Below are 12,453 nucleotides of genomic sequence, written 5' to 3' on the forward strand. Positions count from 1 at the left end.
AGATTTTCCAGCATCTGCAGTTCCTACTATCTCCGATAAAATATCCTAGGACATAATAAACAACATCTGATTCAATCAAAGCAATTTTTGTACTGTAAAAAATCTTTATAACTTTTGCATGTTCTACTTTGGGTGTTAGGCTGGGCTTCATTGCCTTCCACCGTGTTAACAAAAACACATTAGTACACTGCTCCAAAAGAGATTATCTTTCTTTAACTACTGGTACATGGGTTAAGTAAGTCTTCAAATGCCTGGTTGACCAAACCGATGATAATTGCATGTTTGTTGAATCCTTAAATGTCTTCTTTCCACTAGACTGGGGTCTGTCAGACTTAGAGAACTGAACTGAAAAAGTTAGTGATTGTATTTGTTTTCGTATTTTTTATGTTGACAATTTTTTCCCATAATTGGTTCCTTAAGCCTGCTGATACCTTTCTTTGTTCAATTATTAGTGGGGTTATTTTGTTAGGTGTGCCACTTATTGCATTTTAATTGCTTCTTATCTCAAGACCCTGCAATTCCTTTCTGGTCATAGAATCACAGAACCCTACAGTATGGAAACAGGCCATTCACCCTGTCGAGTCCACTCTGACCATCGGAAGAGCATCCCACCCAGACCCAGCCGTCCTACCCTATCCCCATAACCCTGCATTTCTCAGGGTGAAACCACCTGTCCTGCACATTCCTGGACACTCTGGGCAATTTAGCATGGTCAATCCACCGAATGTGCACATCTTTTGTCATCCCATAATAACCAAATATCTGTCCTATACTAACGGCTGCTTTGGTCAGCCAAATAGAGCTGAATTGTTATAACCGAGGTGGATATCTCAAATACGGAAATTCAGGTTTAAAAGTCCCATAACGCACAACTTCTGCTCGGGGGAAGAAGTGGTAGGATCGAGTCAGGCCCACTGAACCAGGAAGCAGATTGGAGATGGCCTCAGGAGTGGAAAAGTACAAAGGTAGGCAGGTTAGTAGGCTCACCTCGCTCCTGTGGAATTTAGCTCCAGTTGGTTTAAAAGCTAGTAGGCATTCCAGCCTTCTCCACCCCTTAGCCCTACCCACTCCCCGTGCTGTCCATGCCAACTCATATTTCCATGACACCGCACATCACTCTTTGCCACCTTTAAACCCATTCATAGTGGACTGACCTCATGACATATTTAGAGATTTAAAGAAAAAAGTCTTACAAAATAAAGCTCATGTTCACTTGATACACTAAAAAAACTTCCAAATCATGAAATACATTCAAGTATTTCAAATCCCTTTATGATCACACTGTTAGATAAACAAAGAATCTTTTCATCCCTAACCAAATCTAAGACAGTAAACTCTTCCTCAACACCAGGTAGATGTTCTTGGAGCTTTTGAAAGTCAACCAAGCATTTATGATGACCTCAGTAGTAATAACAGAACTTAGGAAATGTCAATAATGAAGCCTAAAAAAAACTACAGGAACTGATGGATTTTGTTTTTCTAAGTTACAGTATGCTCTAACAATCAAAGCAGTTTTGTAAAAATTCCAATTGATAGCTTAAGTATGTTTTTTTTCCACATTTTGGATGTTCCCAATGGTGGGGGAGTCAGAACCAGGGCTCATAGTCTAAGGATACAGGGTAAACTATTTAGTACTGAGATAAGGAGAAATTTCTACACCCAGAGAGTAATGACTATATGGAATTTGTTATTGTAGAAAGCAGTTGAGATTAAAATATTAGTAAACAAATAACACAAGTGCTGGAAATCTGAAACAAAAACACAAAATGCTTGGAAAAATCTCAACAGGTCTGGCAGCATCTGTAGAGAGAGAAATAGAGTTAATGTATCTGGTCCAGAGACCCAGAACGTGTTGTGAAATATTATAATATCATTATATATTTGAAATTCTATATGGTTTCAAGAAGGAGTTTAATGTAGAATTTGTTGTTAAAGGAATCAAAGAATATGAGGGAAAAATGAGAACATGCTATTGAGTTGGATGATAGCTATGATCATGATAAATAGCAGAGTTGGCTTGAAGGGCAGAATAATAAGTCTCCTGCTCCTATATTTTATGTCTCTTTGTCCCTTTCATTCCATGACCAGTAACTTTTTAAAAGTCTCATGTGCAACAATATATCAAACACCTTCTGAAAGTACACCACATCCATTATTATGCTTGTTGAGTCTTTGTTACCTCAAGAGTTCTAGCAATTTAGTTAAGTGTGTTCCATGCTATCTCTTCCTAATCAACCTAGAGTCAGCACGGGCTGGAAGAACAGCATTTCATTTTCCACTCAGGCAACCTGCAGTCTTCAGGACTCAATATGGAGTTCAATAATTTTAGAGCCTGAGCACCTTTTTTCATGTCTTTTACCCGCCTCCCTACACTCCAGAACCTGTCATGACATGGCCACTTTCAACACAGCCAACCCTTTTTCACCTACTTTTGGTCCCCACTATCAACTTTTCTTTCTCCGCAGCATACTATCATCCACCCTTTTGTCTGTGTAACTGTCTTTCCCTCTCTCTGTCTCTGGGCTGAATCTTTACCTATCCACTCACTTCTTCCTTACCTCCCCACTCCCTTCACACCCCTGTCTTCAGTATATATAGCACCATTTCCTGGCTATGATCAGTTCTGAAAAAGAACCACTGGCCTCGAAATGTTAACTCTGCTTTCTCTCCACAGATGCTGCCAGATCTGCTGAATTTCTCCAGCAATTTCTGTTTTTGTTTGTGTTTGAAGTATTGCTTGCTAAGCTGTGATATTAGTAGCCAAGTTATCGTAAATATAAGCTTGGAATTTGAGGCAGTAATGATAATGAAACTGTCACCATTTACTGCTGTTATTCCTCTGAAGTTAATGTCAAACTCTGGAGCTCATACCTGTGCAGTAAGTGCAGAAATCTAGTTGGTGATTCTATGCTTTTCAGTAGATGAGCTGTTGAAGTCCCCGTGACCTGTAATCAAATAGAAATTATTAGGTTTTGGCCTTTAAAGTGATTAGTGTTACTGTAAAATCCCTTAAATATTACATATTTTGTGGCATAGAAAGTATCTCTAGAATTGAAAAACAAATTTTAGGAATAGCAAACTCCTTCCTTTGTCCTTCTTCTCATTTTGAGGTTTTTGATTGCTTTCAGGTTGCATTTTCACCATTTTTAGCAGTGTAGAATCATGTTGTTTTCACATGCTTGCCAATTTAATATGCTGCCCATTTTCATAAGGAGAAAAAAGGATTAATTTTTGGGTTTGCTGATTGTTTCATTAGTCATTCTTCCCAAACTCAGTTGATATCCTACATATTCAACAGGTGATCTGATTGCAGGATATTAAAAGATTTGGGACTACTTGCCTTGATTTAGAGTCTTTAAAGGCAGAATCCTGAGGCGCCAAAGGAGAGGCCATTAGAGTGTGAATAGCTGGATAGCTTTTCCAAAGATCTGGCAAAGGCTTGATCGATCAAATGGTAACCTTTTAGGTTGTAAGATTCCAGGAAAAAGGATTTTTAATGAAATACTGTGACCTGTATTATCCAGAAAACATTGCCTATAAATTCAAAATATTTATCTGGTGCACTCTTGTTTATGATGATACTAATCCCTGTGTCTAGAACACATGTCATTTATGAGATAAGATCACAATCAAAGGGATACATTTTTAATCACTTGTACTGTTTGAATTACCAGGGTCCTCCAGGTGAGGAAGGACGCCCAGGCTCTATAGGGCCAACAGGACTAAGAGGTTCACCTGGTTCCATGGGTACTGTAGGACCAAGGGGTAATAGTGTAAGTGAGAAATTTATTGTTCTTTGCAGACCATTGAGATGAAACATCAGAATATTATGTGATTCAATTTCACACCTATTCATCATTAACATGAATGAGAGCAAATTCCAACATCTTGTCAGGGCATATTTTGTTTTGTGGCAGTGGATAGCTTGTCCTGTCAGGAAATGCTGCCCACCATTTTCAGATTACTAGTTTGCAGTTTGCTTATAAGTAAAATCACTCTTAATATCATCAGTGTTAACTAACTTTATAATTATACAAAAACATTGGAAACTTACAATGCACTTCAAATTTTGATTTTATAATAAGATAGAAAAAGAAGCCCAAAACTGGAAATAGAACTACCCAAGTACCTGTGCATTGATGTAACAGTGGCTGCATTCTGCCACCCTGGGTGTACTCCATCTACTTTTGTGAGTTCTATTAATATCCTTGTACTTTTACTGTAGGGTGATCCCGGTAAGACAGGTGAGAGGGGTCCTCCTGGTGCTTCAGGTCAGCGAGTAAGTAACATGTTCTTAACAATTTCCAGAATATGTTTACAATGTACTCTCATGAAGTTTTGAAAGTCAGGACTTTTCATTCTTTGATGCTACTTCTTTTTCCACTGTTGTGTTAGGGTACCCCTGGCAAAGATGGGGAAGCTGGACCTCAAGGTCATATTGGTCCAATGGTAAGTATAAGGCATTATATGTGCATGTATCTTTAAGGAAGATTCTGGATAGATTCAATGCACACTTCATAGCAGGAATCTGCTAAATACATTCATGAAATCAAAGCTACAATCATCTTTCTAATGTGATAGGGTAATAAAAGCTGAAATGTGATCTAACTCTCTTTTTGCAAAGACCTTCTTCTAAATGTTGCTTTAATTATGGATAGATATTATAGTTTTCTTCAGACTTAAATATGCCAGAACCAAATACACATGATGTTTTTAGTTTTCCTTTTACGTCTTTACAAATAAGTAACATTCACGCCACACGAATGCCAGGCAATGATCATTTCCAATAAGAGAGAATTTAACTATTGCCCTTGACATGCAGTGGATTTTACCATCATTGAATCTATCAACATCCTGGGGTCACCATTGACCAGAAACTGAACGGAACTGGCCATATGAATACAGTGGCTACAGGTCAGAGGCTAGGAATCCAGCAGCACATGACTATTGTCTTGACTCCACAAAGCATGTGCACTATCTACAAGGCATATGTTAGGACTAGGATGTAATCCTTCCCACTTGTCTCAATGATTGCAGCTCCAACAACACTCAAGAAACTTCACACCATCCAGGACAAAGCAGCCCACATGTTTGGTATCACAGGCACAGACATTCACTGCACCCACCCCTGTCAAGGGCAACTATGGGCAGGCAGTAAATGCTGGCCAAACCAGCAATGCCACATCCCATCCCATGAATGAATAAAAAAAATTCTGATATGCATATACTTTTAATAAATATGAACATAGCCTTAGAAATGACAAAATTAAATAGAATCTATTTTTGCCAGAAGCTGTCAATTCATGGTTTTTAAAATAATATTTGAACTCTTAATATTTCTAAGAATATCGCATTCAGCAATAAACATCTATACAAATTTTTAAAATTTGTTTTAGTGGAACTATCTGAACTGTGTGGTATTGATAGTGAAATATTTACAAAGGAAGAAATTATGACTTCACTATAAACAGCACAATAGTAAACCATCCTTGTGTTATATATTTTGTTGTTTTATTCAGGGCCAAGCTGGAGATAGAGGAGAACAAGGCCCACCTGGTCCTCCTGGATTCCAAGTATGTTCAAGGACTACATTTTATTAACATTTTGTGGTAGAATTGTGCATCATTGCAGCACATAATTTTTAAAAAAGTAAAAAAATAAGTACCTTAGATCACCTAACCGTACTAATGTATATCTTGACCAGGCCTGGTGTAACATCCTGTGGATCTGGCTGGCTGTGCATCAGTTGGTAGAATTCTCACCTCTGAGTCATCAGATTGTGGCATAAGCCTCCCTCCAGAGGATGAGCACAGCAATCTGAATTGACACTCCAGTGCACATTTGAGGGAGTGTTACACTGTCAGAGATGCTATGTATCAGATGCAATGTTAAATTGAGATCTGTCAATTGGATATAAAATATTCACAGTACCATTTAAAAGAAAAACAGTATTTTTATTCTGAGTGACCATCACTCAACATCATTAAAACAAACTATTGAGCCATAATTACGTTGCTGTTTGTGAAATCTTACTGTGTGCAAATTGGCTGCTCTGTACTCCACTTGACAATAGTGGCTACACTTCAAAGAAGTCTTTTGTTAGCTATAAATTGAATAGGGACAGTTGATTGACATCAAGTGTGCCATATAAATGTAAGTCTTTATTTCCATCCTGCTCAGAAAATATCAAATACTGTATTAGAGATGTCATGTTCACTTTTTCATTGCAAAATCCTATAACCAAACATGTATTTCTTGACAGGGCCAAAAAAAGTTTGGTTATTAAATATGTTAAATGAAATCCATAGGCACTGATAAATAAATTGTGATTTTAATTTGTACATTCAATTGCTTTAGGGTTTGCCTGGACCTCCAGGTCCCCCTGGTGAATCTGGCAAGCCTGGCAATGAGGTAAGATAAGATCTGATTTCAAATGTCAAAAGGAAATCTTCCAAATGGTATCTTCTCTTTCTTTGATATGTCATTAACACAAATATATTGGGATTGCTTTTAATTCAGGGTCTCTGCATGTGCTGCAATGTTGTTTGTGTCAGGCACAGTGCCCCTGGTGTAGCCTCTTGCAAAGCTGGTTACACAGGGACCCCTGCATGTGCCAAGAGGAATGGTTCATGTGCAATGCTGAGATCACGCAGCCCTATCAGCTAAAGTGACATTGAGCTTCCTAATTGGACCATCCAGGTCCATTGAACAAATTTTACCATCATGTTGCAAAAAAAAACTACTGTGATTGGATTCTGCATCAATACTAATTAAATGTTTGGGTGCCAAACTTACAGATAGGGTGATTTTAAAGAACATTTTGCTGTTGCACAGTAGCTGGAAGGACTCTGGAGTGTATCTAAAGGATTTTGGTGATTTCTTGATTTTTCATGTGGTGATGTGCCCTTCTCAAAAGGAAGGCTAGAGGATTAGGTGCCCTGTCCACAAAAGAGATTGGATGTTATACTCCAGAGCAAGCAAGTTTGAAGATAGGAGGTGGGGGGGTGGGGGGCACATAAAATCAAATGGGTGGCCCTCCTGCTGACTACCACACCCCCCACTTTCTTTTGACATGTCTGAACTGTCCTTTTGAGGTCCTAAAGAGCTAAATGAATGGTTGTTTAAATGGTTCAACACTTCCTTCCCGCTTACCTCCATAAGAGGGTGGCTCATACCTTGCAGGAAGTCTAGTTACACAGACTGGCATCCAGCTAGGGGTAGGGGTTGTTGGGCTCCACTTTTGTGGTCCCCAGGATAATTGAAGGCACCTTCCCCAAAGGCTATCCCCCATTTTTAACCCTCCTGTCTAATCCAGTCCTCATTACATTTGTGCCTCTTGGCTACCCTCGCCAAGACAGCCTGCCCTGGACATGCCTGGTCTTCTTCATGTAATGGGGTAGCTTGTAGTCTCAGCAATGGCCATTGCTCTTGCGGGCTGCTGCTGGAACAACAGACCACAGGTCATCGACTGGTTGGTGGCTCTCTTAGATAGGGTTCCCTCCAAGAAAGAGACCTTAACTGAAAGCAATCAATGCTGCTCCCAGACACAGTTTTTCCTGGGTTGAGGCTTTATGTTGAGGTAGACAGTGGGGCAATAGTGGCAGTGCCTTTGGATCTTCAGGATCACAAAGAAGGTGGGCGAGAGGCTGTGGAGATGGCGGATTCTGTACATTGTCCTCTGCCAACTTGGAGCAAGACTATTCCATGCTCCTTGTCACTGATAGCAGGCTGGCAAGCCAGTGTTAATGTTATTTTGTATGTGCCCTGTCCAAGTCCACACCTGAATCCTCCACAGCAGAGCCTATTGGTGATTTTGCTATCTGTGATCTGGGAAATGAACCAACTTGAGCTCCTAGTCTGATTGCTGCCCACTTGTGTGCAGTGACTCATGAACTGCTGACCCAGACTGTGCGCCAGTTCATGTTGTAAGAGAAGAGTAGCTGCGAGTGGGCAAATCAAGTGCCAGTACTGCTTCACCCCACCCCGTGCCTTGCCATTTCCTTGTGCTGCTCTGGCTGGATATATGGCAGTCATTGGGTGCCTTAAAGAAATAAATTAGAGGAGGAGGCATGTTGAGTCAGAAAGAGGTTGAGGTGGGAAACAAGAGGTTCATGGTCATATCACCCGCATTTACAGGATGAGGATGAGGGTGAGCTGGATGTTGAGAAAGGGGCAGAAAGCCGAAATGTACTGTTTCCTCAATTGTACCAGTGAGGCCAAATGACGTGCTCTGGTGCACGTAGGCTAAAGATGCAAAGTGCCTTCTGCGTTACAGGGCTCAGGAAGTACAGGCATTCTTATCCCCAGTCAATTTGGCTGTGCCCCATTCTCTTGTGTATCATTTGGTGCTGTAAGAGAGAAGGGAAGAATACCAATGATTGTGCAGTGCTGTGTTTGAATGATATGCCTGGCCCAGCTGAATGGTTAGGGGTCTGTCGAAACAGTAAGAGGTAACTGTGAGACTGGTGTCTTTGGTAGGGGTGGAAGGGCAGTGTAGAATATCTGGAGTCTTGATTGTTGGGAAATGCTGATGGGAGTTACCAGGTTGTGGTGCATTGAGGAAAGGGAGCGATTGGGTGGTGTGATGTGTAGAGCTGTTGAAGGAAGATAAACTTGTTGACCTCAACCAGCCACATGAGGCAATCTTGTGTGGTGTTGCACTGTTGCTAAGATGTTAGATCCAGACTCTGGGAGTTGGCCTTCCTGATCATTCTCTGATTCCCTTCTCGGGATAGTCTTTCAGGGTCTTCTGACCATTTCTGGCACCATGGCATCTCTTGCTCTGCCAATACCTAATGCTCCACATCCATTGCTTTTAGAAACTTCTCTGCCTTGGTGTTACATTTTTCATGTTCTAAAATGCAGCAATATTATTCAGTGCAGCTTCCAATTAATGGGATAAACTGCCTTTAAAATTAGAAGGCTGGTTGCACCATGTATTATGAGTATGATGCTACTCAATCCCCTGCAGATTCAGCCAACATCACGTCAAATGTTTGGCACAGAATGATAGCCACAGTGATAACGGACCAAATTTACTTGCTGTATATCTCTGACAGATTGAGTTCAGGCAGGTTACAATTCCTGCAGGGGGAAAACTGGGTAAGCTCATGTTGGATCCATTGAGTCAACAGAATTCTTATAAAAATAGACACAGTTAATGCTTATACACACAATCAAACTTTATATATTTCACATTTAAGTCTACTGTAAATAAACTGTATCGGGTAAGGCATCATGAAAATGGGTTAAATAAAGTAAAATTTAATAATTTGCTCTGTGCCACCGTGGTTGAATTCAATTCAGATGAAATTCAAAGAAATATTGAAAAGTAACATTTCCTCTGAAGACCTAGGGTATTAGTTTTACCTACACTAACCTGCAGGAAATGGGAAGGTCCGAGTTGAACAGAGCTATAACACAGTATAAATCCTACACTTTGGTCAATTGTAGTTGCATGTTTGCAGCTGATTTTGGTAGCAAGTTATGAATGGGACAGATATAAACCTCCTTATCCAATTAGTGATCTCTGTAGGCTCTTGTGTTCTGCTCTGATCAGGAAATTTCTTTTTAAATCTAAAATGTGTGGGTTCACATCTCGGTTTTATATATTTACTTTATATTTCGATTACTTGACCTTATGGAAGGTACATATACTTAGGTTTCTTGCCAGGTTTATTCTCAAAAGTGGTAGCCAAGTGTTTGCTGTAAGGGCCTGATTTCAGTTGTAATGTCCAAACAAGCGAGTAAAAGTTCACTTGGTATAGCAATAACACAAATATGTTGAGCTAACTAATAGAATTTTTCTAAAAATAACCAGACAGAAAAATACCTATACTCAGAAACATATTTTATGGACAAAATCAAAACTTTGTGGTTATTAAAAAAAAGCTAATACATTTTCTGTTTTAGTCCAGAAAGAGAAAACCTCTTTGGTTTGTTTATAGGGATATTTTTAAATGCAGAGGAAATAAATTTAAAATAATTCAGAACTGTAATGAATACTGACCAATGAAATGAACAAATAACAAATAATTTAATTTGAACAAACCAGTATAACTCAAATTTACCTACTAAGGCAAATAGCAAAGATATTTCGCCCGGGTGGTTGAGTTCAAAGCTAGGGGACATATTTTTAAGGCTTGAGGAGAAAGATATAAAATGGACCTGAGGGGCAACTTTTTTCACACTGCGGGTGGTTTATACGTGGAATGAATTGCCAGAGGAAGTGGTAGATGCAGGTATAGTTACAACATTTAAAAGATATTTAGATAGTTACATAAATAGGAAAGGTTTAGAGGGATATGGGCCAAATACAGGCAAGTAGGATTAGTTTAGTTTTAAGAAACTTGGTCGGCATGGATGAGTTGGACCAAAGGGTCTGTTTCCGTGCTGTATGACGCTATGATTCTGTGTCACTTCAACTAATTATTGAGGAATAATTTAATTGAAAAATGAAATATCCTGAGGGCAGGTAAATTGTTCCCTCTACTACATTAGAAATTGCAAACATTTTTCTGGGAAATCAGAATCAATTGACTGGAGCAAAACTAAAATCTGAACAACCTTTAGCTAGAAACTCCTCAAAATTTGACAGTAGTAATGCGAAAGATTATACCCGCAGCAATAATTTCTTTTTTAAGCTATCCCTGGATGTTTTCCATTCTGCTAAATGTTGTATGTTATTTATCATCATTTGTCTTTAAAAAATAATTCAGTTCTCACTGCCTTTACCACTGCTTTTATTTCAGATTTCTTTCATTTCAGATTTTTTTCAACCCAGTGTTTGATTATTAGATAAGCAGAAATTGCCTGAAACTGAAGAAGGGTCACTGGACCTGAAGCATTAATTCTGCTTTCTCTCAATAGATGCTGCCAGACCCGCTGATTTTTTAAGGCAATTTCTGTTTTTATTTCTGACTTCAAGCATCCTTCTTTTCTAATTTACAGTTTGATTATTCTTCCTTTTCATTATTTCAGTCTTCATAATTTTTCCCTTGTGCAATGTAGTTCTGTTTACTTTATCTTATTGTTCCTTGCCTTTTCAATCGAACCTAAATCAGTTAATGTAGTGTAACATAGTCTAATAAAGAAACTTTAATTATTTAACTGATTTGTTCTTGGGCTGGAGGTGCTGCTATCAATGTTGTGTTTATTACCTCTCCAAAATTGTCATGAGATAGCACAAGTATTTTGAACCTTTGTAGTTTGGTAAAGGGATTAGTGTAATCCTATCAAAGAGGAAATTCCAAGAAATTGGCGCATTGCTATTGAGGAAATAGCAAACTAGGTACAACTGAATGGCAGGTAACTTTTTTGCTAGCTCGGTGCAATGATATTCTTTCATAAGCAGACTTGGGTAGTAAATAACAAAACACTGACATGTTATTAAATCTAAACTTTTCTGATTACCATTTTCAAGCTTTACCATTTAATGAGAGGTAATAGTACATGCATGTGTGGCATTGGTTTAATTTTGTTTTCATTTTTAAAAGTTTTATTTTTCTTTTCTCTTCTATTCCATAATAAATTACCATTTGCTCCATTTTTTCCACATTTGATAAATTAATCTTTCTAGACTTTCTATAATATTTATCATGTATTACGGTCCTCTGTTTTTTGTGCAATTACCATCATTTCTTATTTCCCTGCTTGACATTTTACTGATTTTATCCTTAACCTTTGAGTGACTTCCCCATTTAGTTTACTGAACTAGGCATCATTTGGGAATACTAAATATTGTAAATTGATCAAATGGTCCTGGAGCAGGATCATTAGAACCTCATCTGAGACCTACAACAGCTGGGAATTGGGAAAGCCATAAAATGGGGTTTTGGAAACTTGTTAAAAATTCTTTTCTTTGGCCTGCTCCTACAGAAACTTAGAATAAACCAGCAGAAACCTTCCGCTGGCAATTGCAAGCTAGCTTTGAGATTAGAAGTAGTCAGGGCAAACATCAACATGTTTTCTACTAGCTCTTAAATTGATGAATCAGGTTAGCTTTGTAATGTGCCAAAATAAAAATAAACATTGATCTACACAAGATCTGATTCCACTTCTGTGAGACTACAAATTTAATGAGGGGTTTTATTGCGTTGCCATAGTTCCACAATTCTGTGAAGATGTCTTTATGTGAGACGTGGTCAGAAGCTGGGAATTCTGAGGCAAATAGTTGACCTCCTATCTCTCCAAAGCTTGTTCGCCATCTACAAGGCCCAAGTCAGGAGTGTAGTGGAATACTCTCCATTTTCTTGGATGGGTTCAGTTTTAACAATGTTCAGGAAGATTGACATTATCTATGACATAGCGTTCCACTTGATCGGCACCGCAACATCATTCACCCCCTTCACCACCAATGCAAAGTAACAGCAGTGTGTATCATCCATGGGATTGCAGAGCAGCAACTTGCAAGCCTCCTTCAGGAGCATCTTTCAAACCCACAATATCTACCAC

General features: G+C 38.8%; 1 protein-coding gene across 1 annotated transcript in view; it reads left to right on the top strand.

Moving 5' to 3' along the window:
* LOC109918984 (collagen alpha-2(V) chain-like) overlaps positions 1-12,453 on the top strand; it is a 245,325-nt gene that overhangs the window by 173,740 nt on the left and 59,132 nt on the right. The window contains exons 27-31 of the mRNA XM_048598785.1: positions 3,675-3,773; positions 4,226-4,279; positions 4,396-4,449; positions 5,520-5,573; positions 6,358-6,411. Coding sequence (XP_048454742.1) covers positions 3,675-3,773; positions 4,226-4,279; positions 4,396-4,449; positions 5,520-5,573; positions 6,358-6,411 — 315 coding nt within the window. The remainder of the gene's footprint in view (positions 1-3,674; positions 3,774-4,225; positions 4,280-4,395; positions 4,450-5,519; positions 5,574-6,357; positions 6,412-12,453) is intronic.

The sequence above is a fragment of the Rhincodon typus genome, chromosome 7 (genome assembly GCF_021869965.1).
Source record: "Rhincodon typus isolate 14 chromosome 7, sRhiTyp1.1, whole genome shotgun sequence".
Lineage (NCBI taxonomy): Eukaryota > Metazoa > Chordata > Chondrichthyes > Orectolobiformes > Rhincodontidae > Rhincodon > Rhincodon typus.